We start from the raw sequence: 24,494 nt of genomic DNA, 5'->3' as shown, positions 1-24,494 counted from the left end.
CGCGGGGGGCCAAGGAGGTGCATCTGGAAGAGCCGCCGGGGACCTGGCCGGGCTGCTGGCACGTCTCCCGCTCTCGTTTCTCCCGGGGCCTGCGGGATTGTTGCGTTCCAGGGGAGACGGTATCGCAGCGGAGGCGCCGCGGGGCTGTGTCTGCGCCGGCCCGGCTGCCTGGAGGTGCCGAGGGCCGAGGGTTCCCGGCGCTGCGGCGGGCAGGGCAGGGAGCCGGCGGCCGGGCGGCCGGGCCGGCTGATGTCATGTGAGAAGCGTGCAGACGGAGTGAGTGAGCACACCTGGAGCCAGAGAAGCTCCATGTGACCTGGCAGTGAGTCATGGGCCGCGGCGGGGCTCAGCAGGACCGCCGGCAAGAAGCTCCACGGCGGCGGCGACAGGCGTCACCCTGCGCTGCCCGGGTCGGGCGAGCCCCCCTGGGCCACTCGTGCAATTCCTCGGTCCGGGCGGGCGCCCCATCAAGGCCTCGGGGCGGTAGGAAACGGCCTCTCAGGGAGGTCAGAGGCCAAGGGAGAGAGGCCGGCTCTCTTGGGAAAGTATTTCCTTTGTATTTATTTATGAGTGTGGTCGAGGGTGGGAGGACTGGCCGTTTTAAGTATACACCCACAGCAGCCAAGTCTGGGCGCCCTTGTCTTGGGAGTCTAACGTTATAGTTTCCACTTCCTGGGGTTTCTACTTTGCCAGCTGCAGGGTGACCCATTTTAATCTGTCCCCACTTAAAGCCACAAGACACTAGTGAGATCTATTTTAACCAAGTCCCCCAAGTCACTGAAACATTTTCAAAGCATGAGGTGGCCAGCTTTGAACTTGCCGTTGCAAACCCGTTTACAGCTTTAATGCCAAAGGGATTGCTTATTACTTTGTCACACCTTCCTTTTTTCTTCTTTGATCTTTAAAATCACAAAAGTAACATGCTAAAAAAAGGTTTTATCTGTAGCAAGTCTACGAAGTAGAAAGCTGAAGTGTTACCCCTCTTTGCCACTATTCCACAGAGAAAAATCACTGATATATTTGTGTAATGGATCTTTCCAGACTATTTTTTAAAAGCTTGTTATGAATATTTTATATATTATGTATTTATAGTTTAATACTTATATGTTATATAAATAGAATTTTATATAAATTTTCTTTCTGTGGGAAATAAAGGGCATGAAGAAAAGTAGAAGAAAAATTATACATAATCCCACTATCTAAAGCCCCCAGGCTTAAGTGTACACACACACACACCCCTACCAGCTAAATATTCTCACTGTCAATAAATTTTAAAATGTAGACAAAACACAAGTCTGCTTTGACCCTTCCAAAATCCTTGTCTCTTCCCCAGAGCATACATTTTTCTATGCATATGCAAATATTATACATAATGTGCATGTATATATATGTACACATATATGTAGTTTAAAAAATTTTAGTAAAAATTGTATACTATCTGGCAACTTTCTTTTTTCACTTAACAATATAGTATAGAATCTTTCCAGGTCAGTATACACAAATCTACCTCATTCTTTCTTTTTTTTTTTTAAAGATTTATTGATTGATTGATTGATTGATTGCTATGTTGGGTCTTCGTTTCTGTGCTAGGGCTTTCTCTAGCTGCGGCAAGTGGGGGCCACTCTTCATCGCGGTGCGCGGGCCTCTCACTATCGTGGCCTCTCCTGTTGCGGAGCACAGGCTCCAGACGCGCAGGCTCAGCAGTTGTGGTTCACGGGCCCAGTTGCTCCGCGGCATGTGGGATCTTCCCAGACCAGGGCTCGAACCCGTGTCCCCTGCATTAGCAGGCAGATTCTCAACCACTGCACCACCAGGGAAGCCCTACCTCATTTTTTTAAATAACTGCTAAGTTCTATAATTTAGCCACTCCCCTAGTGATGAACATTTATAGAGACAGAATTTTGCTATTATGAAATAGCAAAGATTAGCCATGTTTATTGTGCTGCAAAGATTAGCTATGTTTATTGTGTGAATATATCTATAGATGTCCTATAAATGGAATGGCCCCGTCAAAGAATATGTACCTTTAAATATTTTCATAGATACCACACACTTGCCCTCCTTTTATCAACTTATATTCCCAGCAACACATTTGGGACACCCTGCTTCTCATCCTCTAATTGATTGATGTTAGCGTGGTAGTTTTTACTAAACTGCTAAGTGAACGCAGTATACCTCTGTTTTATTTCACACAGCTGTGACTGTTACTCAGGCTGAATACCTGTTCATGTTTGTTGGCCATTTGTATTTCTGCATCTATGAATTGCCTGTCCTTATCTTGGCAGTAGTTATATGGGGCCTCTGGACTCGAGCCAGTGTGATCCAGCTTGGCTGTGTGCTAACTGGATTGCCTTCACTTCTTTGGGCTTTACTTTCCATATACAAAGGTTCTGTCCAGCATTAAGATTGTATGTCTAGACTTATTTTAGTCATATGTGTGCTGATAGTCATTTGTGTACTTTATTATCCTCTCTACCATCCCATTAAGATGGCATGAATGTGCCTTGCTACCACTGGGTTCCATTCTTGAGGACTTAGTCTGGTCTAGGCATTATATGAAGGGCATATATACATATCTCATTTAATTCCCATGCCTTATGTGGTAGGTACTATTATTTCCATTAAAAAAAATGGGAAAATAGAGGCACAGAGGCCTTAAGTGACTTGCCCAAGATTGCATCGCTGTTTAACCCGAATTTGTTTTCAGCTTTGTTACCTGACATCTGAAGCCTAAACTCTTTCATGGGTTTTATTTATCTTTATATCCCCTGCATTTAGTAGGTGCTTGATAAATACGTACTTTTCCCAACATTTTATCACAAGGCTCTGCAAACATTTAGAAAAGTTAGAGTTTTACAGTGAACACCCCATCTCCTAGACTGTACAGTGAACACTTTACTATCCTTGTTTATCACATCGTTATCCCTTGATCCAACCCTCAAGGCATCTTATATTTTTGATGCATCTCAGAGTAAATTGCAGACACCAATATACGTTGCCCCCAATACGTTAGCATACATATCATTAACTAGAGTTCGATATTTGTTTACTGTTCTTTTCTTCTTTTGAGTGAATATTTCATACAATGAAATGCACTAATCTTATGTGCACTATTTGATGACAATTGACAAAATGTATACATCTGTCAACCCAAACCCTTATCAAGATATGTAACATGAACATTACCCCGGAAAGTTCCCTCATGCCCTTTCTCAGGTAATCCCCACTCCCACTTCCCAGAGGTAACCACTGTTGATTTTTTTTCACCATGGGTTACTTTTGCCTATACTAGAAATTCATATAAAAAGTACCATACCAGTATGTCAAAGTCTTCTTTTACAGTCACTTAACAGATGTTTTTGAGATTCATCCCTATTGTGTGTATCAGTAGTAGTTTCCTTTTTATTGCTGAGTAGTATTCCATGATATGAATATGTAAATTGTTTCTCCTGTTGATGAATTGATAGTTGCATACTTGAATTGAAAGGTCCTTGCCCTCAAAATGCTTTCTGTCTTAAAGTAATAAAGCAGCTGAGTTGACTGATTCAGTGGTACTTTGCTTTGATTTGGGGGATAGTAGGGTCAAGATGATTTAGGTACATACCCTAATTTACACACAGACCTTCCCTCCACTTAAAGTTAGGAAAGGCCTCCTGGAGTAGGGTGAGGGGTGAAAGGCAGAGAAGGAGGTCAGAAAAACTGTAAGGTTACCTTCAGTGGAGGGGTAAGAGACGAAGGAGAGGCAGGTAGAAACTGCAGCCTGGAATGGGAGTGGGGAGGTAGTGATTGCTGCTGGAGACTTTGGACCTAAGGACAGGAGATGCGGGAAAGTCCAAGGTCCACAGGAAGTTGACAGAGCCCAGGTCTCTGGCGAATTGGGCTCTGAGATGCATAGGAGCAGCTGCAGCTATACTGCAGGTCTGACCCTAGAGGGGGAGTTTGCAGGTAGCTCTAGACATGTGGCACAGGAGAGAACCCAGGCCACAGCCAGGCCTGGCAATTGTAGGGACAACAGTGGGGAAGGGGTACCTTGTGAGCTGTGTAGATAACAGTGGCAGGACAGGGCTGATGAGGGAAGGGCTGAAATGGACCTAGTCTCCAAAGGCCTCAGGGTTTGGATGAGAGGGGTGACTTTGGCAGAAAGTTAATAAATAACCTATGTCCACAAGAGAAATATTTGGAATTTTATAGCTAGAAGAGACCTAGATCATTGAGTCCAACCTTGAGCAAAGTGACAGGCTCAAGGTCCCCTAGCGATTTGTTGGCAGATCCAGGCCTAGATACCAGATCTTCTAACATTTCCTGCCAGCACTATCCCCCTGTGCTGCTGCTGTGACTGTCTGTTGTTTCTGCCTGATGCAATGACAGTGAGGGACAAGCTTTTGCCAAGACAGCCCAAAGATTCTAGAATTCTGGGGGCTGTTTTCCGTTGATACTGCTCAGATGTCTAGTCCCCAGCAAAGAGCCAGCACTGGGTAAGGATTGCAGAGTGAGAATTGGAGACCATAAAAGGTGTCTTGGTGGGATAGCATTGTAGGCGGTCTGGTTCTCTGTGGTTGGGCTGAGGCTGAGATATTGGTTAGTTCCCTCCAAGTCCCCAAGGTGGGTTTCTTTCTTCATTTCCCTCACATGTCCCCCTGGAGCCAACTTCTAAACTAGCCTTTTAAGAGAGTGCAGGTAGTGATGGGTGAGAGGTAAGGTGAGCAGTGACCAACCAAAGATCCTGCATCCTAGCATATGGTAGGTCTGTCCATACCCCCATCAGCGTTCAGGAGGAGAGGGAGAGACCCCCTATATTAAAGTAGAGCCCTGAAGAGAGGATGCCTGTTGCCGGGCACTCCTTCATCCTGAATCAGTCCAGGCTCAGCTAGCCGAGGCTGTCCCTGGCTTTGCACTTCTTGGGCCCTAGATTTCCTGTCTTCCTGCTCCCAGGTACTGTGCTTGGAACATTAAGAACTAAAGAGTTCAGAGGGAACTTTGTTTTACCAGGTAGGAACGGAGGTCAGAGGGGGAGAGGGGTGCCTGCTAGGTCCACAGGGAGCCAGTGACTGGGCCAGATCTCCCACCTCTTTGGATATGCTCTATAACTCAAGAGTTCTCTAGAACTGCACCGCCCAATCCAATAGCCTCAAGCACAAGGCTGTTGAATACTTGAAATGTGTTTTGTCTGAATTGAGATGTGCTCTAAGTGTTAAATGTGCACTGGATTTCGAAGACTTAATACGGAAAAGAGAATGTAAAATATCTCAATATTTTTTACATAGGTTACATGTTGAGATGACAATATTTTAGATATCTACATTAAATAAAGTATATTGTCTTTTTGTTTTTGCTTTTTTTATAAATTTATTTATTTTATTTATATATTTTTGGCTGTATTGGGTCTCCGTTGCTGCGCGCGGGCTTTTTCTAGTTGTGGCGAGAGGGGGCTACTCTTCGTTGCGGTGCACGGGCTTCTCATTGCGGTGGCTTCTCTCGTTGTGGAGCACGGGCTCTAGGCACACGAGCTTCAGTAGTTGTGGCACGCGGGCTCAGTAGTTGTGGCTCGTGGGCTCTAGAGCACAGTCTCAGGAGTTGCGGCGCACGGGCTTAGTTGCTCCGCGGCATGTGGGATCTTCCCGGACCAGGGCTTGAACCCGTGTCCCCTGCATTGGCAGGCGGATTCTTAACCACTGCGCCACCAGGGAAGCCCAGTAAAATATAGTGTTAAAGTTAATTTTAACCGTTTCTTTTTACCTTTTTTAATATGGCTGCTAGAAAATTTACAATTCCATATATGACTTGAATTATATTTCTTGTGGACAGCGCTGCTCTAGAAAGGATACTCTGATCTCTCAGGGGCCACATGGGTCAGGGTGCTGGGCAGGGGGAAAGCAGTTAGCCAGTACCCCGGGGCCCTTGGGCGCTTCTGGCCTTGATGCCTTCCTAGGCATTGTACCTGGGTTGGGGGTCCTTCTCAGTAGAATTGGGGGGCCTGGAAGGCCCTGCTTGGTTGTGGCAGTGGGGTACACAGAGAGGAAAGGCCTCTCCAGGGCTTGGCAAGAGCTCGCTGCTGCAAGGGGTAAGCTTGTAGGTCTTGTGTCTAGAACTCAGAGCGGGAGGCCTTCATGGAGAAAGAAAAAAGTACATTTAATTTCTAATTAGGTGGTACAGCCTCCTTCTTGTTCCCTGCTGGTTAGAACAAGGAAGGCTCTCTCAACTCCACCCCACCAGGTTTTTCTCCATCCTGTCCCCAGATGGGTGTGCCTAGGGGTGGGAGTAGGTTGGCGCCCTAGGCCATAAGCCCTGGAGCTGGGGTTTTCTCTCAGGCTGCCACGACTTTCTTCCTGAGGCTATATTTAGGTGTTGGTCTGGGGAAAAGGATGTGAGTTTTTCAGGATCCTGTTTATCCAGCAGACCCCACGCCCACCCCCACCTTGCAGCTGTCTGTCCTCTATTCAGTCTGGAACTTCCCCTTACCTCCCTCCCTGCTTCACTTTGGGCACCCAGGCCCTAGAAAGAAAACAACATTTGCCGTTGAATCCTGCGGTCACCGCCTACTAGCTGTGTGACAACTAACATACACTTAATTTTCTGAGCCCTGTTTTCTCATTTGTAAAGTAGAGATAATGATACCTACCTTGCAGGGATGCTGTGAGGTTCAAATGAGATAGTGTGTGTAAAGTGCCTGGCATTATGCCTGGCGAGTGGCAGTCATTAAATAAGTGTTGGTTCTTTGAGATCTTCTGTCAGGCAGTGGCTAAGGCTGCTGCTCTAGGGATAGCAGGTTTAGGAAAGAGCCCAGTAGCATGTGATGCCTATTGCCTTAATGGACATTGGCTATGGGGAGGTGATGGTGCACAGAGTCCATTTCCTTTTTCCTTTGTGTTTGAATCTTTTTTTTTTAATATTTATTTATCTATCTATTTTATTTTTGGCTGTGTTGGGTCTTAGTTGTGTCATGTGGGCTCAGTAGTTGCGGCACACGGGCTTAGTTGCCCTGCAGCACGTGTGATCTTAGTTCACCGACAGAACCCGTGTCCCCTGCATTAGAAGGTGGATTCTATTTTTTTTAATTTTTAAAAAAATTTTATTTATTTAATTTTGGCTGTGTTGGGTCTTCGTTGCTGTGCGCGGGCTTTTCTTCTCTAGTTGCGGTGAGCGCGGGCTACTCTTCGTTGTGGTGCGTGGGCTTCTCATTGCGGTGGCTTCTCTTTTTTTTTTTTTAATATTTTTATTTACTTATTTGGTTGCGCCTGGTCTTAGTTGTGGCAGGCAGGCTCCTTTGTTGCGGCTCGCGCGGTGGCTTCTCTTGTGGAGCACGGGCTCTAGGCGTGCGGGCTTCAGTAGTTGTGGCTCGCGGGCTCTAGAGCGCAGGCTCAGTCGTTGTGGCGCACGGGCTTAGTTGCTCCGCGGCATGTGAGATCTTCCCAGACCAGGGCTCGAACCCGTGTCCCCTGCATTGGCAGGTGGATTCTTAACCACTGGACCACCAGGGAAGTCCCTTGCGTTTGAATCTTAAGTCAGGTCCCAAATTGGCTTGATGGCATCCTCTAACCAGGAGGTTAGATCTCCCAGATGCCACCACCATGCACACCTAAGCCTGGGTCTTTCAGGGATTACAGGAAACGACAGACTTTGGAGTCTGGGCTTTTATAAACTGATCTAAACCTCGTTTCCGTATTTGTAAAATGGGGATAATGACAGACCTACCCGTAGCAGTGTTGTGAGGATTACCTTAATTGAGACAGTACTGTTTAAAACAGAACACCTGGCACATAACTGGCACTCAGTGAGGGAAAGCTGTGGTCATTAGTTGGCCGTGTCGGGATTGGAGACACAGAAAGAGGCTCTGCTCAAATAACCTTTCTCTCTGTTTCTGTTTGCAGCAGCAAGGTGGGGCACAAAGGCCCTGTGCTGAGCACCCGTAATCCTCTGGGGGTGCCACCCCTAAAAACAGCACCCCACCATGTTTAACCTAATGAAGAAAGACAAGGACAAGGATGGCACGCGGAAGGAGAAGAAGGAGAAAAAGGAGAAGAAGGAGCGGATGTCAGCAGCGGAGCTGCGGAGCCTGGAAGAGATGAGCCTGAGGCGTGGCTTCTTCAACCTGAACCGCTCCTCCAAGCGTGACTCGAAGACACGCTTGGAAATCTCCAACCCCATCCCCATCAAGGTGGCCAGCGGCTCCGACCTGCACCTGACTGACATCGACTCCGACAGCAACAGGGGCAGTGTCATCCTGGACTCGGGCCACCTGAGCACAGCCAGCTCCAGCGATGACCTCAAGGGTGAGGAAGGCAGCTTACGGGGCTCGGTGCTGCAGCGGGCAGCCAAGTTCGGCTCCCTGGCCAAGCAGAACTCGCAGATGATTGTCAAGCGCTTCTCCTTCTCCCAGCGCAGCCGGGATGAGAGCGCCTCAGAAACCTCCACCCCCTCAGAGCACTCTGCCGCCCCGTCTCCACAGGTGGAGGTGAGGACCCTAGAGGGACAGCTGATGCAGCATCCCGGCCCAGGCATCCCTCGACCAGGACCTCGGTCCCGAGCCCCTGAGCTGGTGACTAAAAGGTTCCCGGCTGACCTGCGCTTGCCCCCCGTGGTGCCCCCACTACCCCCTGCCCTCCGGGAACTGGAACTGCAGCGACGGCCCACGGGGGACTTTGGCTTCTCCCTGCGACGCACAACCATGCTGGATCGGGGCCCAGAGGGTCAGGTCTATCGGAGGGTGGTTCACTTCGCTGAGCCCGGCGCAGGCACCAAGGACCTGGCCCTGGGGCTGGTGCCAGGTGATCGTCTGGTGGAGATTAACGGGCACAACGTGGAGAGCAAGTCCAGGGATGAGATTGTGGAGATGATCCGGCAGTCTGGGGACAGCGTACGGCTCAAGGTGCAGCCCATCCCGGAGCTCAGCGAGCTGAGTCGGAGCTGGCTGCGGAGCGGCGAGGGACCCCGCAGGGAGCCAGCCCATGTGAGTGTCTGCCTGGGCAGCCGGCGGGGGTAAGCAGGAGCTGGGGATGTTGGCATCTCCTGCGACTATACCTGGGTGGATGATGGGGGTACCCAAGAGCTACCGTCAGAGCCTAGCGAGTGTGTGACTGGTGAAGCTGTGCCACTCCTTGGGCTCCGGGACAACTTACCTGGCCTGTGGGGAGGAGTGACCTCAGAAGGTGTGATACACAGCGATACAAGCTTTATGATACCCTGGTGGGCTAATATGTCCTGAGCCCTCAATTGGGGCATGGGGGCTAACATGTGCCACTTCCAGATATGAGAGACACTCTGGGCTACTACTAGTCCAGACTGGTATCTGGACTAAAATATAGGATTTCCATTATTTAGATATTGGAGGTGAAAAAAGATAAATTATTTTAAATCGGGGCTCACATTTGGTAGCTCCTGGGGAGATGACCTCAGTCCTCCTTTTACCCCTGAGTGACTGAGGAACTGAATACCAGGTAAGGTTGCAGAGATAATCAGTGGCCAGATCATGGAAGACCTTGTAAATAATGGTAGGAGTTCAGATTTTATCCCAGTGACCATTGTAGGGTGTTCAGCAGGGGAGTGACTGGATCTGATTTATAAAGATCACTCGGGCTCCAAGAGTCTTTATTATCTCTTGGAAGAAGAAAAAGCACGGCCCTGGAAAGGCAAAAGGGATCAAGCCTACAGAGATAGTATGACCTGACTATCCCTGAGATCCCAGCTCTTATCCTGCCCACACAAAACAGCAGTGGAAAGGGGTGACATAGGAGCAGAAGAGATTGAGATTAGATGTATGAGCAGGTCTCTAAGGGGATGGAGATCTCTAACCCCAGGGGACTTTTGATAGGGTGGCTACATATCAGTTTGGAATGTTCTGCCTAGAGACAGTCCAGGAGGGACGAGTTGGCCTCTAGCCATCCCTTTCTCCTGGCTGTGGGTTTTAGGATCGTTCGGATCTGGTCCCTGCAGCCTGACCACTGCATAGCCTGGCCAGGACCTTTCAGCACTAAGTGACCGGCCAGATGTGTCAAAGTCAGAAGTGGGAGGAAATGCTAAGGAAGCAAACAGAGTCCTGGTCCTAGCTTTCTCCTGGGGAGGGGAAGTGGAAGCTCAGATGGCTGTTCAGCCTGGCAGCATCTCGGGCCAGGGGGGCCTGGGAGCGGCAGGGTTAGGCTCTGGCAGGAAGCACTGGAGTCGGGTTCCCGACCTTCCTTTACCCTGGGGCTGGTGGAGTCAGGCAGCTTTGCTAGTCAGGAAAGGGTAGTGAGTGGAAGAGGGCCTGTCGTGGAATCCGGGGGAGGACCTGGACTCATTTATTCCGGAAACACACATCAGGCACCTACTATGTGTTAGCCATCAGGCTAGACTGAACTCAGGGAACTGCAACTTAGAGGGAGTATTCTTTATTTCAGAACCAAAAATCATACCATGTTGCCATGTCTGTCTGCTTTCTACCAGGCTAACATTGCTTTTAACAGATGGAACTGTCTTCTTCTTAAAGAATGAATCTCCCCTGGGGGATTGTTGCCAGGTCCCTGTTGAACCACAGCACAGGCCTCTGTGGGGCCCTGGGCCTGGCATCTCAGATGCTGTTTAGTTTTGTCTTTATAGCACAGGGATCAGCCTGGTATCTCATATTTCCCAGCCACTCTCCCTTCCCAGCTAGCTGCTGCTACCTCATCCCTGGGGAAGTGGATGGCTTAGCTTTGGAGGCCCTGGTGGATTCCACATTACAGCAGGTATCCCTGAAATGCTGGCTTGTTCTCGTCCCTGTGGGGCAAACCCAGCTGGTGCCCAGAGGACGTCTTCGTCCACCTGAGGGATCGGGCAGGGGACGTAGTAGAAAGCCCCGTCCTCATGAGTCTCCTAGAGCCCTCCGACAGGTTAAGAGAAGCCCTGTATCTTTTCCCACCTGCGTAGGTGGTGGGGACTCAGGCTACAGCAGAGGGGAGTGGAGTGAGCCCAGCATTCCAGCTTCTTGGGACAGACCCCGGAGCTGGTGTGGGAGTGCTGCAGCCTCTTCTGCGGCTCTCATCCTCTATCTCCTCCTCTTCCTCCCACTCCTACTCCTGCTCCTTTTCTTGGCAGCAGTTCTAATCCCAGTTCCATGCCAAGAAAAGAGTCTTCCCGCCTCCTCCAGGCTGCTGGGTGGGGTACCCTGACAACTCCAGCCCCACGGGTACAGCTCCTGGCGGCCACCCTGCCCATCAGGCCATCCATCAACTGTGTCCACACGTTGCCTGTCCCCAGGGAGCTCTGAGGGAGCTGGCTAGCCATCTGTTCTCTTTCCGCACACAGATGGGGGCCAGGCCCCATGGCTTTTTCCATGGCCTTTTCAGAAGGCCCCAGGGAGAGACAGCCCCTTGGGTTTCCTTCTCATATGGTGTGTGTCCAGAATGCTTGGCTCACACCTTCTTCATGTATCCCTGTAGCTGCTAGACAGGGTTCCACTGGGAGCAGGGGTGAGCTACGGTAGTAAGATAGACTTGGGGCCTGATAGGAACCACTCAGCTGGCCTGAGAGAAGCAACTCTTCTGCGTCTTTTCTTCCGCTCACCTATCTATTAAACAAACATTTGTTGAGCACTTTCTGTGTGCTAGGTCCTGGGGTCCAGCAGTGAGCAGCACATAACCCCAGCCCCAAGGAACTCATAGTGTGGTGGGAGGGATGGTCAAGTGGCAGACAAGGACAATGCCATTTGAGAAGCTCAGTGACAGGGGCCAGGACACGGCCCTAGGGAGCACAGAAGAGGGACTTTTGGTACAGCCTTGGGAATGAGTCAGGGAGGACTGACATCTGGGTAGGAGATGAGTGTCAGGGAGGCAAGAGGAGGAAGAGGAAGCCTGTAAGACACATGTCAAGGTCTAGAGGTTGGAGAGAATGACACATCTGGGGAATAAGACTGGGGGATAGTGTGGGGACATTATTGAGAGAAGCAGCAGGAGACGCAAGCAAGCAGGGGCAGGTCATGAAGGCCCTTGTGAGTCACGCTAGGGAATGTGAACTTTAACCCAAGGGCAATGAAGCAATTTAATTAGGGAGTGATGGGAACAGGTTTTCGAAAATCTCTCTGACTGCTTATGGAGAATGCTTTCAGGTGTAGCAAGGATAGCTGTGGGGAGAATAGTGAGGGAGCTGTTGTAATCTCAGTAGGATGGATGGAAGCCTGAACTTGGGTAGAAGCAGTGGAGGTGGAGAGATGTATCAGACGGGATCAACTGAGGTAGGCTCTGTTGTCTTCTTTTTTTTTTTTTTTTTAATTTTTATTTATTTATTTATTATTTTTGGCTGTGTTGGGTCTTCGTTTCTGTGCGAGGGCTTTTTCTAGTTGCGGCGAGTGGGGGCCACTCTTCATCGCGGTGCGCGGGCCTCTCACTGTCGCGGCCTCTCTTGTTGCGGAGCACAAGCTCCAGACGCGCAGGCTCAGTAGTTGTGGCTCACGGGCCCAGTTGCTCCGCAGCATGTGGGATCTTCCCAGACCAGGGCTCGAACCCGTGTCCCCTGCATTGGCAGGCAGATTCTCAACCACTGCGCCACCAGGGAAGCCCCGACTGTTGTCTTTTTTATTTCAGTTTTTTTTTAATTAAAATATAGTTGATTTACAATGTTGTGTTACTTTCTGGTGTACAGCAAAGTGATTCAGATTTATATATGTATATAAAATATATTTTTTTTTCAGATTCTTTTCCATTATAGTTCATTACAAGATATTGAATATAGTTCCTTGTGCTATATAGTAGGACCTTGTTGTTTATCTGTTTTATATATAGTAGTTTGTATCTGCTAATCCCAAACTCCTAATTTATCCTTCTCCCTCCCTTTCTCCTTTGGTAACCATAAGTTTGTTTTCTATGTCTGTGAATCTATTTCTGTTCTTTTTTAAAAATTAATTAATTTATTTATTATTATTATTATTTTTTCTTTTTGGCTGTGTTGGGTCTTTGTTGCTGCGCACGGGCTTTCTCTAGTTGTGGCGAGCAGGGGCTACTCTTCGTTGCAGTGTGCCGGCTTCTCATTGAGGTGGCTTCTCTTGTGGAGCATGGGCTCTAGGCGCACGGGCTTCAGTAGTTGTGGCACATGGGCTCTGTAGTTGTGGCTCACGGGCTCTACAGCACAGGCTCAGTAGTTGTGGTACACGGCTTAGTTGCTCCGCGGCATGTGGGATCTTCCCGGACCAGGGCTCGAACCCGTGTCCCCTGCATTGGCAGATTCTTAACCACTGTGCCACCAGGGAAGTCCCAGTTTCTGTTCTGTAAATAAGTTCATTTGTATCATTTTTTTATATTCCACATATAAGTGATAGCATAGGATATTTGTCTTTCTCTGACTTACTTCACTTAGTATGATAATCTCTGGGTCCATCCATGTTGCTGCAAATGGCATTATTTCATTCTTTTTTATGGCTGAGTAATATTCCATTGTGTATATATACCACATCTTCTTTATCCATTCATCTGTCCAGGTCTTGGCTATTGCAAATAGTGCTGCTATGAACATTGGGGTGCATTGTAGTCTTGTTGATTGGTTGGTGTGGGAGAAGGAAGAGAAGAGGGGTCAAGCGTGACTGCCAGGTTTAGGAGAAGATGCTACGTTCTTTCCTTGGCTCCTCAGGGAAAATGTTCTAGGGACATCTGTTTTGGGATCAATTACCCTTAAGTTTTCTAAAGGCAAAGAGTTCCTTGAGTTGGCGAGATTGAGGCAGGTGTTGGTAACGATGAGGATCTTAAAACCCCAGTTGGTTCAGAATTCCTTCCTCCAGGTCCATGAGTCTGAGTGGGAAAGTCAATAACCATTAAGAAGGGGTAGAAGCCTGGCCGGGACTAGGACCTGGGAGAGGGGAGAGAGGTCCCTTCTGTTTGTATCCTCAGTGGGCCCTTCACGGGGGACAAATGTGTTGTCTGGGAATGTAAGATGTTTCTGCTGAGCTCAGAAAAGCCCAGCTGGCTAAACCCTGGCCGATGTGGTTGTCCCTCTGCCACCAAGAGCCAGAGGAGCTGGCCTGCATGGGAGCTGTACCTAGAAAGCACTGCTCCCCTGAGCTTCTGAGGATGTGGTGGGAGGGGAGAGATGGGGGTTTAAAGGAAGGCCTACCACTCCCTCCCAGTCAAGGCTAGTTTCCTGAGCTGTCAGGCATTTGCCCGAGATCCGTGGTACACTTTCTTCTGTTGGACCTTGGGGTTTGTACTCAAAGGCTATAGGGGGCTTCCCTGGTGGCGCAGTGGTTAAGAATCCACCTGCCAATTCAGGGGACATGGTTTCGAGCCCTGGTCCGGGAAGATCCCACATGCCGCGGAGCAACTAAGCCCGTGCGCCACGACTACTGAGCCTGCGCTCTAGAGCCCGCGAGCCACAACTACTGAAGCCCGCACACCTAGAGCCTGTGCTCCGCAACAAGAGAAGCCCCCACTGGACGCAACTAGAGAAAGGCTGCGCCTAGCAACAAAGACCCAACTCAGCCGTAAATAAATAAATAGATAGATAAACAAACAAACAAACAAAGGCTATAGAGCTGTCAGGTTCCTTAAGAGGTCGTCGTGTCCATCTAAACCACATCCACACTCCAGAATTGGGAAGAGAGCATGTTATAGTGTAAAGAGCGTAGACTTTGGAGTCAGAAAGACCTGTGTTTGAGTTTTACTAAAGTTACCAAACTTTGTGAGCCTCAGTTTACTCACTCCCTTAAATACTGAATGAAGTGTGCTTAAGAACCGGCACTGTACCAGGCACAGGGGGATTAAATAAATAAAATATAATCTTTCTTTGAGGAAGCATAGACCTAAGTGAAGAAATGCAACCAAGCACCATAACTGCTATCACAGAGGTCTGCACAGCTATGCAATGGGGTGAGAAGGAGGAAGTGGCCAGTTGTGCTAGGGAGAAAAGGGGTGGCCATTAGGAGAGGCCTCTGAGGCAAAGTGACCCGTGACCTCTATAAACCGGCTCTATTCTATCCTCCCAGAATTGAGAGGACTAAATCAGAGAAGGATGCACACCCAACTAACTACAGTTTTCTCTCAGAAAGAGAATAAGATTGGAGCTCAAGGGAGACTTGTTTTTTATTCTGTATACCATGCTTTGTGGGCCTTTATTTAAGATAAACATGTTTGTGTATTAGATGATGTCACTTATATAGACTTTAGCCGGTAGTAAGTGCTTAGGAAGATTAGTACCCTTCCCTCTGCCCAGTCTCTAATGCCATCCAAGAAAGGTAATTTTGCAGCCTCTTTAATTAATCCGTCCTAGTGCTCTCCCATTCTTGCCCCTGGTGAGGTTTTCTTTCCAACGGGACGCCTAACGCTTTTGTCCAAACTCTTTCTCTGTAGCTCTGTCAAAAACAGCCAGCTGGCGGGAAAGATGGGACGCTGGATGCTCTCTTTCTTTTTCCAGCTTTTTAGAGCCTGGCTTCTCAGGGCTGCAGGCATGGTCATCGGTGGCCTTGCAGGGGACTGGCTGGTCAGGGTTGCCTGCATCTGGGAGAAGGCAGGGGCCCCCTTGCTGCAGTGGAAGGCCCTAGTCCCCTGGGCGGAAACGGTATGAGCCTCACCTACCTTGTCCCCAGGGTCCCTGGGTGCTGTCAGGAGTGGGGCCTGCAAGATTCCAAGGGGAGACTTGAAATTGTGCTGCTTCCAGGCCTTGCCAGGCCAGCTTCTGGGCAGTGGGCTTCCCACCGGCTTCTGGTGGTGGAGAAGTTGGGTACTGCCTGAGTTCAGGGTCCTAGAATTCTCTGTTCCTAATGTTACTCCGGGAATTTTTTACTTCATTTTGCGCCAAAGCTTCTGGCACCTCTGGCATCAGAGTCTCACCATGTGAGAGCCCTGGTTTGGGGGCTCAGAGTGGAACCCAAACTATGTCCTTTTGGTAATGAGAGGCGGGTGGGTAGGTGTCAAGGGTGTGAGAACTGGTGGGTGAAAGGTCTTTGGGAGCATTTTGGGGGGTTGTCTGTCCTGGATTAGTGGGGTACATGGGACCAGCAGAATAGTGTGGTAGACTAGGTCACTTCTATTCTGCTAGGTCTCCCTTTTGTCTTCAGAGGACCATTCTGCTTTTTTCCCAGTGAGATGCTAGATGAACTACAGTCCCAGAGTGCCCTGGCCACCCAGCCCGTGGGTGGTGGGCACAGTGCCCAGGCCACACTGGACTGGGTGTGGGTACATGTCATGGTCATCGGTTGTTTGTGCAGGCACAGCTTGGAGTCCTGGTGCAGGGCAGAGCCTTGATTGAGGTAGCCTGCTCCGGCCCCTTCCAGCCCTGGCCAGAACTCCTCTGGCCCATCCTGACTCTCCCTGGCCACCTTGTCCTCCTCTCCCTTCTAATCTCTCTTATTTACATTGAAGTGGTTCTGGAAAATACCAGATATGCAAACACCCAGACTGGGGGTGGGTGAGGAGTGGGGTGAAGGGGGGCGTGTGTGGCGGGTGGGAACACAAGTATTTTAAAAATGCTGCAAATCTCTACAGCATTTCCCAGAAACCACAAGCACGCGTTCTGCCTGCCAGCAGGGCTCCCGCCACCCCGCTACACTAAGCTGCTGGATTCTCCTCACTGGAGCCTGGGGTGGAGAGCAGCATCGTGGGGCGGGGACCGGTGACCAGTTGGGGTGAGGGCTCCCCTGCTGCCTGGGCAGGCTGCCTGGCGCCTCCTTTGTCCGTCCGGGCAGCGGGTACGGATGTGCCCCAGGCATCTGCAGCACTGTGGGTGCCCACCGTGCCAGACAGGCACTGCCAAGGAACGGAGTCTTCATGGCCCCCCACCTCTTGCTGTGCAGTTTGGGGGGGGCCCAGCCAACCCTAGAGTCCCGCGTGGTGCTTGGCAGCAGCTTCCGTTCTGTGAAATACAGGGGACAGTGTCAGCAAAGCTTATTTTTTCAGTTGTTGGCTCTAGTTTGGTTGGGAAACTATTTCCTTAGGCCTGGGTCACCACTCTGGCTCCCTTAATCTCCCGCCATATGTTCCTCAGAATCAGGGCATGGCTTTCTGCCCCAGCCTGGCTCAGCCCGGCCACTTTGCACAAACTCTGGGGCAGGGAAGAACGTGGGGTGTTTGCCCAGTGTTCTGTATGGCACCCAGTACAGTGCATAGCGTGTACGTGTTCCCTAAGTGGTATTTAATTGATCTGGTAAAGATTCAGCCGAACAGAAATGCCTTGAGGGAAGGGCATGAAAAATAGGAGCAAGAACAAAGATCATGGCTAGCGTTCACTCTGCTTTCATTAGACACTGTTCTAGATGTTTCACACATATTAACTCATTAAATTTTCCCAGCAACCCTTTGAAGTAGGTATTATAATAATCTCTGTTTGGCAGATGAGGAAACTGGTTTACAGAGAGGTTAAGGTTAAGGTTAAGTTGCCTACGGTTTCACGTTTATTAAGTGACTGGTCAGGATTTGAATTCAAGGTATCAGCTTCCTGCCCTTCACTATGGATAGGAGAGATAGATATCTATATATCCATATAGATAGCTATATAGGGCAGAGGAAGGCAGTCTCTGGATATCCTTATACGTCCACTGCCCAGCCCAGGCCTGGGCCTTCTGATTCCCGCTGCCCTGTCACTAGAAGCCTCTTCTCCAGAAGGAAAGGGGAAGCAGGAGTGACTGGCCACTCGCACTCTGTGGATGGCATGCTGCAGAAGGGTGTGACTGTTGCTCTCAGTCTCTCCAGAGGATTAGCCAGAGGAAGTGAGCCCAAGTGGCAGCAGGCGGGATGTAATCTTGTGGGAGCTGGGAGAGGTACTGGAAAGGCGGCTGAGGGAAGCCGCAGGAAGACAAGTGGAATCTGTCTTGTCAGCCTTCGGGTGTGGTCCCCCGAGGTGGGGGAGGGTTGTGCTTTTGCCCCTCGTCCATCTCCCCTGCTAGATCCTGGAGGCCAGGCACGTTGCCCGCTCACCTTTTTGGCCCTTACTGACATGCTGGTACTGACCTCTGTAGCATTTGGGGTAGCAAGATCCCCGGAATGTCCCCTCTGACCAAGAACATGTCCTCTTCTGTTGCACAGGGGGGAATGTGTTCTCTCCTAGTGGGCACTGTGGGACGAGGGTGAGGAGCCCGGCCTGGCAGAGTGCCTGGCAGGTGGTGGGTGTGCAATGCAGAGTTGTCACTGGCTTCTACCATCAAGTCTCTGCTGTTCCTTTTGTCTGTCATGCTTTTCCCTGCCCACTCTCATGTCCTCATACATACGGGCCCCAGTTTGAATATCGTTTCCTGAGGGAAGCCTTCCCTGGTCCTCTCAGACCATGTCAGGTCTGCACCTCCTCCTTCTCCTTTATAGCTTTCATCAAGACTGTAATTAATTCATTATCTTCTTATTTCTGCCGTACTGGAGCACCTGAGAGCAGTGGATATTTGTTGAAGGAAAGAAGATGGTTCTCTAGTCAGGAACTGGTTTCCCATTCTCTGTGTCCGGGTTCCCTTGTTTAGCTCAGTTTGGGTTCCTAGAACCCTCCCCACTGACTGTCCTTGGTGACTTGTCTGCAGTGTGTTAGGACTTTGTTTCTTGTGTGCCTGGACCCTCGGCATCCCTCACACGAGTGGAGGGGAGATGGGCTCTAGACAGCCAGGAGCAGGGGCCTGGGGAGGAGGGTCCCTGGGACAGCCTGCCAAAGAAGGCACCAGGCATGGGTGAGAAGCAGATTCAGGGTCACATGGGGTCACACAGTGTCCGGCCCAGGGGACCTTGGAGGAACGTGCCTGTCTTACTGGCTGCAGGTCTCTGAGGGGGTGGAATGTGGCCTGACAGGGCTCAGGGCGCCTTCTTTCCTTCTGCTTTCCCTGGGCTGCCTGTGTGCTGGAATGTCGGCAGGCTGGGAATTTTCACAGCAAGGATTTTTCCCAGTCAGAGCGACAGATTCCAGCTGGAGCCTGGGGACAGCTCCCGCAGGGGCAGGGGCTGCCGGAGAGGGCGGGGGCAGATGTGGGGCAGCCCCAGCTGCTCTGCTCTTGGGGCCTGGACTCGGTTCCCATCCTCTCTGGGAAATGCAAACATCTGTCTCCCCATTGGGCCAGGCCAGGGGGAGCCTGGGCTTCTGGAGCTGCGGGGCTCAGGAGAGGCAGTGGGAGGCCTTGGGGACCAGAGACTCAACCTCAGTGAGGCGAGAACGTGGCTGGCCGTATCCCACAGGGCCTCACTTCCTCCAGACGGTAAGTGCGTCAGGAAGGGGTGCTGCCTCGGATTCCATCCTCAGGTGGGGCTGTGCCTGCCAGACCCAGGTTCTCGGGCCTGTAGGGGCCACCCAGCCTTGGCAGGAGGTAGCATCGCTGAGTTTGTCACCTGTATCCGTCCTCCACTCTGTGGGCCACACAGCACCTCCAGGGCCTGGTTCCCTCTCTTAGTGACCTTTCCAGCCCCTGTGCCCTCTGCCCTCTGAGCTCCATTCTGCTGGCTCCTCCCTCCAATTCCCATTTCTGCAAGGAGCTGACTCACTTCCTCCCTCCCTGCCCAACTTCTCTCACTGCCGGGCCCTAGGACAAGCGGGTACCCACAGGGAGGGAGGGTTCTCACAGGGCACTTTCTGGGCTCCCTTCTCTGGCAGCAGGACTGTGAGGCTGCCCCGGCTCTGGGCAGAAGAGGGCTGCAGGTGGGGTGGGCTGGGGAGGGGCGTGGCTCTGGGCTGCAGGGACCAGGTGCCAGTGTCCCCCAAGCCTTGGCACACTCGAGGCAGGATGTCAGGAAACCTTGAGGAGCACCTGCTCCCTGTCACCCTGAGGGCTTGGTTCTGTGGAAGAGAAAGGCTGAAGATGTCATCACTGTGATCTGGGAGCCTGTGCTTTCTCTAGAACAGAAGACATCTGCGAAAAGATAGATCTCAGCCCGGAGTGGCGTGGGCTGGAGGCCAAGCGGTGACGGCACTGTCAGGCAGCATGAGACGGTCATGACTCTGTGACACCCAGTTTCATGCCCAGTGCCATCCCATCAAGGGGAAAGTGTCTGGAGAGTCCGGTGGAGCCTTCCGGGGACAAGGCGAGGGGAGGGGTCTGATACAATGTCCTTGTTCCCACTGGCGGCCTGCATCCTGTCCCTGCCCACCCCCAGGTCCCTCATCCGTGGGCTGGTTTGGTTGTGGAGCCACCTGCAGAAGCACCGGCTTCAGAGCAGTGAAAGGTTTCCTCCCTGGGTGGGCTGGCATCTTCTGTCTCACCTGGAGCGGTCCAGGCTGTGAGAGCCTGTGTGCCTGGCACTTCAGGCACAGGGGACCCAGCCTGTGCTGGGCCTGGCACAGCCTTGCATCCTCCTCTGCAGGCGGCCTAGGTTACCTAAAGGACACAGGCACAGGGTAAGTCTGAGGCCCCACTCACTTGGCCATGCATCAAGATCAATAGAGGCGAGAAGGAAACTGGGCGCACCGCCTGAGAAACCTGGGGGTACGGCTGTGGGCTGTCTGCCTGGAATCAAGTGGCCAGCAAAATCCTTATTCCCCTTAGGACTTGGCTTTGCCTGGAGGAGCCCCCATTTCTCTGGCAGCCTGCAGTGATCCTGATTCTGGCTTCAGGATTTCTGGACAATGACAGGAGTCTTTTGTTTAGATGAGGTTGGGGGTGGCAGGTGGGAATGAGGCCTAGGCTTGGAGAAGGTGAGGGGTACCAGCCTGAACACCTTGCTTGGTAAAAGGCCCTCACCCTCCGTCGTGGGAGGTGAACCACCCTGCCTAGTCACACGGATGCCTGTCTGCATTCCTCTCCCAGGGCTTCTTTATTGTTTCCTGCCCCCACCCATCATTTCTTGGCCCTGACCTGGGGAGAAGAACCAGGCTCTGTGACGGGACACCCAGCTTGGAAATGGCTTGGCACACGTACACACACACACACACAGCAGAATTTAGTCTGCGTTGTCCTTTTCACCCAGACCCTTCCAAAGCATTTCTGCCATTAGCTTCCAGCCCTTCTAACCAGCCCTCACCTTCTCTGTGCAGAGGAAGGCTGGCCACAAACCAGAGGACTTGGTTTCTGGGGCAGAAGAAGGCACAGCTTTCCTGTTTTTTATCGGGACCCTGGGTTCCCCACCCAGCCCCTGTGTCTTCCTTAGATCACTGGTTTTTTTGTGGGTTTTTTTGGGGGCCGTGCCATGCAGCATGTGGAACTTCCCCGACCAGGGATCAAATCCGTGCCCCCTGCATTGGAAGCGCGGAGTCTTGACCACGGGACCACCAGGGAAGTCCAGACCGCTGGTTCTGAGGTCTCTCTCTGTGCCTCTGAAAGAGGAGCCCCTGCTATAAAGAGTCCCCCATCTTCCCTCCCCACCCATTCTCTTCAAAATCCCCAAACTGCAGCTCTTATTGTTGCTGTAGAACCAGATGCTTGGCAAATATGAAGTTGGATGGGAAGGCTGGTTTTGGCTGTACGAACTACTTTCAGCTCATTTGGGGGAGGAGAAGGAAGAGGAAGCCAGCATAGGCAGAAGGGCCCACAAATCGGGAGCTGTGTATGATTGTGTATGTGTTGTTGATCCACTGGTATGTACTGGGCATGGCACAGACTCTGGAGCCGGACTGCCTGGGTTTGAATCCTGGCTCTGCTGCTGCCTTGCTGGGTGACCGTGGGCAGGTTGATTTCTCTGTGCCTCATTTTCCTCATCTGTAAAATAAGAATACTAGTACTTTCCTTGTGAGGCTGTTTTGAGGATTAATGAATCAACACATGTAAATCACTTAGAATAGTGTTACTGTCATCATCACTGATCTGTCTCTGATGGCTGAGAAGCACTTGGTGCCTGGGAGCTTGATGGGTCATCTGCCCACAGGAATGCCACAGCCTGTTAACGACTCAGCTCAGCTCATGGAGGGTGGGGTGGGCTTTACTCTTCTCCTTAGGATGGTGCTTTTGCCCAAAGCGCCTTCCAGGTGGAGATAGGGAAATAAGGCCCAGACTGGTCCCCGAGCTTACTCAGGGCCACATGGTAGCCTCAGAGTGGGATTGCTTTGCCCTGGACATCCAGTCGAATCTGTTTGATGCCAGTTTTCAAAACTGTGCTACTTTGCCTGTGATTTCCTTCAGTCAAATTCTTGGCTGATACCAATACCTTTTGAAAACCAGACTTCTTTCCTATTTGTTTTCCAGTTGAGCAAACGAACTCTTTTTTGTGGTCTCTTTACAACTTACTGTGTTTCCTCGCACCTGTGTTGCCTCTGACAGCCCATGTGGATTAGGGCTAAGCAAGAATCGAGGCACAGAACAGAGAGGCAGCCCTGACCTGCCAGTTCCCGGGTCTGTTCTCTGCTCCCTCCCTCACACATATGAGCTTGCCCAGACGCTCCCACCTTGGATTTTCTAGCTACTGTATCAAAACCTGTCAGATTAAGTGCCGGTGGTAGAATGTGATGGCAGTTGGATCCGTGCCCTGGTCCCTCCTTCCTCCCGGAGGAGCTTGATTGAGCCTCTCTAGCAAGGTGAGCATGCCCCGGAGTCCTTTCTCCACCACGTCCTCCTTCCCCTCTTCCTCATTTGCTTTATCCATCTGGCATCACAGGGAGGTGTCCGGTTATGGTCCCCACTACCCTATGGCAGAACTCCTAACATTCTGTTCAGTACAAGGCTTCATTGCCTTATTTGCTCTTCAAAGTTCAGGGTTCTGCTGGCACTTCTCTTTCTGGGAGCACTAACATCAGATGAGTCCAGCAGCGGGTGATGTGGGGAAGCCCTCAGGCCACTACATTCCAGATGTCTTACCCATGCATGGTCCAGAGACTCTGCAGAAACAAGGAATGATTGTGTGCACTGAGGGGCTTTCTCCCAGGCCTGGGATGCCTTGGGGTGGGGGCTGGCTTCCATTCAGCCTTGCCTTTTCAGCCCTTCTGCATCTGGCTTCTGCTCCCAGGCTGGGGGTTACATTGTGGCTACCGTCCCCTCCCCCACTTCTTTCTGAGGCCTGGGGGTCAAGGCATGGCACATGGGGACAGGAGTCTAAGCAGACTCTGGGGCAGGGGTGGGAAAGAACAGCAGGTGGTCAGGGACAACACCCGAAGGAGTCTTTGGCAAGGATGACAAGGACAAGCTGAAAGTGGGATCCTCTGGACCAGACCTGTCCAGTAGAAAGTTCTGCAAAGTGATACATGTTCGATAGTCTGTGCTTTCCAACTTGGTAGCCATTAGCCATACGTGGCTATTAAGTACTTGAAATGTGGCCAGTGTGACTGAGGAACTGAATTTTAAATTTTATTTCATTTTTAATTTAATCAGAAGCATTCCCTTGTTTCAATTTAAATAGCCACACTTAGCTAGTGGCTACTGTATTGAACAGTGCAGCTCTAGACAGCTCATTGAGAAAGAAATGGTGGGGTGCTCTTGAACCTTGTCTCGTCTTGCCGTCCCCCTGGTGAGGCTGGGAGGGTGGTGTTTTCTCTTCCTCTCAGGAAGGAAGGCTTGTCCTCTCGGGCAATTTCTACACTTCACCAACTCAGGAATCCTGATGCCCCAGGGCCAACGGGTCCCTGGCCGTGTGCCACCACTACTGGGGCAGTGCTTCCCCACCTCGCCAGGCATGTTTTCTGCCCAGCCTGGTAATGCACAGGTGCTCACATGCCCCATTGGATTTGGCCAGGGCTGTTAATGCAGAGGTGGGGGGTTGGTAGGAAAAGTGGAAGCTTTTGCTTCTTCCTTCCTGCTTCTATGGAGATTGGGTCTGTGCTTTATTTTGACTTCAAAGAGTGCTAGAAACAAGCCCAACAGGGGCCTCCAGAGGTGAACACACAGATCCTCAAACATTTATTGAATATCCAGTGTTTGGAGGACACTGAAGCTTATCTAAAGGAGTGTCTCTGACTTTGAGAATAAATAGCACAGCCTCGAACTCACACCCCGGGAGGCCATACTGATATTTTATTTAAATTGGTGTGGCTGACCCTTAAACTGGGTTTCCTTTTTTTATCCTCTGGAAACAGAGAAGAGTTGTCGTTTATGTGAAAAAGAGAAGAACAATTCTTCATCATGCTTATTCTCTCCTGTCTGCCAGAGGGGGTGGGGATGGGAATATCACGCGTGGTGCATTTAGTAGACTCAGAAGTGCCCCAAGTCTTGGTGGGATTTGGGGCAGGAGGGTGGAGGATGTTGGAAAGCCATCCTCAAGGTTGGCCCTTGGCTTTGGGCCTTGTGGGAGCTTGGCAAGCAGAGGCAGTTTGGAAGTCCCCAGGGGCCATGAGGAAATCCCCAGCAGCTGAGAGTCCTCAGGGAGCAGCAGGCCTACTGGAGCCACCAGTCAGGTGGTCCGTCCCCGCAGGCAGCCGGGACCTGACTTCGAGGGGATGGTCTCCTGGTCTTCTCAGAGAGGACAAGCCCAGACTTCCCTGCTTGGGCTCTGTGCCCACGAGATGGTGTGGTGTCAGCAGGCTCTGAGCAAACCTTTGGGTGTGCCAAGGCAGGGGCTGGGGGAGCCCAAAGCCTCAGTGACCACCTCTCGGGCAGTGATCTGGGGCTGGCCACTCCGAGCCCACTGACCCTCCTGGATTGCTTGTCCCAGACCTCTCCCCACCACACAGGCTCACGGCATCCCTGGAGTCTTCTGTTTACTCATGCAGTCATCCATTCATCCATTTTATTCCATCGATAA

The 24,494-nt window shown here is 51.0% G+C and overlaps 1 protein-coding gene across 10 annotated transcripts in view; it reads left to right on the top strand.

Annotated features, from left to right (window-relative positions):
* Window positions 1–24,494, top strand: part of MYO18A (myosin XVIIIA) — a 96,225-nt gene that overhangs the window by 3,410 nt on the left and 68,321 nt on the right. For all 10 annotated transcript variants that reach the window (XM_068531812.1, XM_068531809.1, XM_068531811.1 and 7 more), the window contains exon 2: window positions 7,869–8,947. In XM_068531812.1, coding sequence (XP_068387913.1) covers window positions 7,949–8,947 — 999 coding nt within the window. In that variant the 5' untranslated portion in view covers window positions 7,869–7,948. The remainder of the gene's footprint in view (window positions 1–7,868; window positions 8,948–24,494) is intronic.

The sequence above is a fragment of the Eschrichtius robustus genome, chromosome 20, assembly GCF_028021215.1.
Source record: "Eschrichtius robustus isolate mEscRob2 chromosome 20, mEscRob2.pri, whole genome shotgun sequence".
Lineage (NCBI taxonomy): Eukaryota > Metazoa > Chordata > Mammalia > Artiodactyla > Eschrichtiidae > Eschrichtius > Eschrichtius robustus.
Note: the sequence above shows the minus strand (reverse complement) of the source record. Positions and strands in the feature narration are given on the sequence as shown.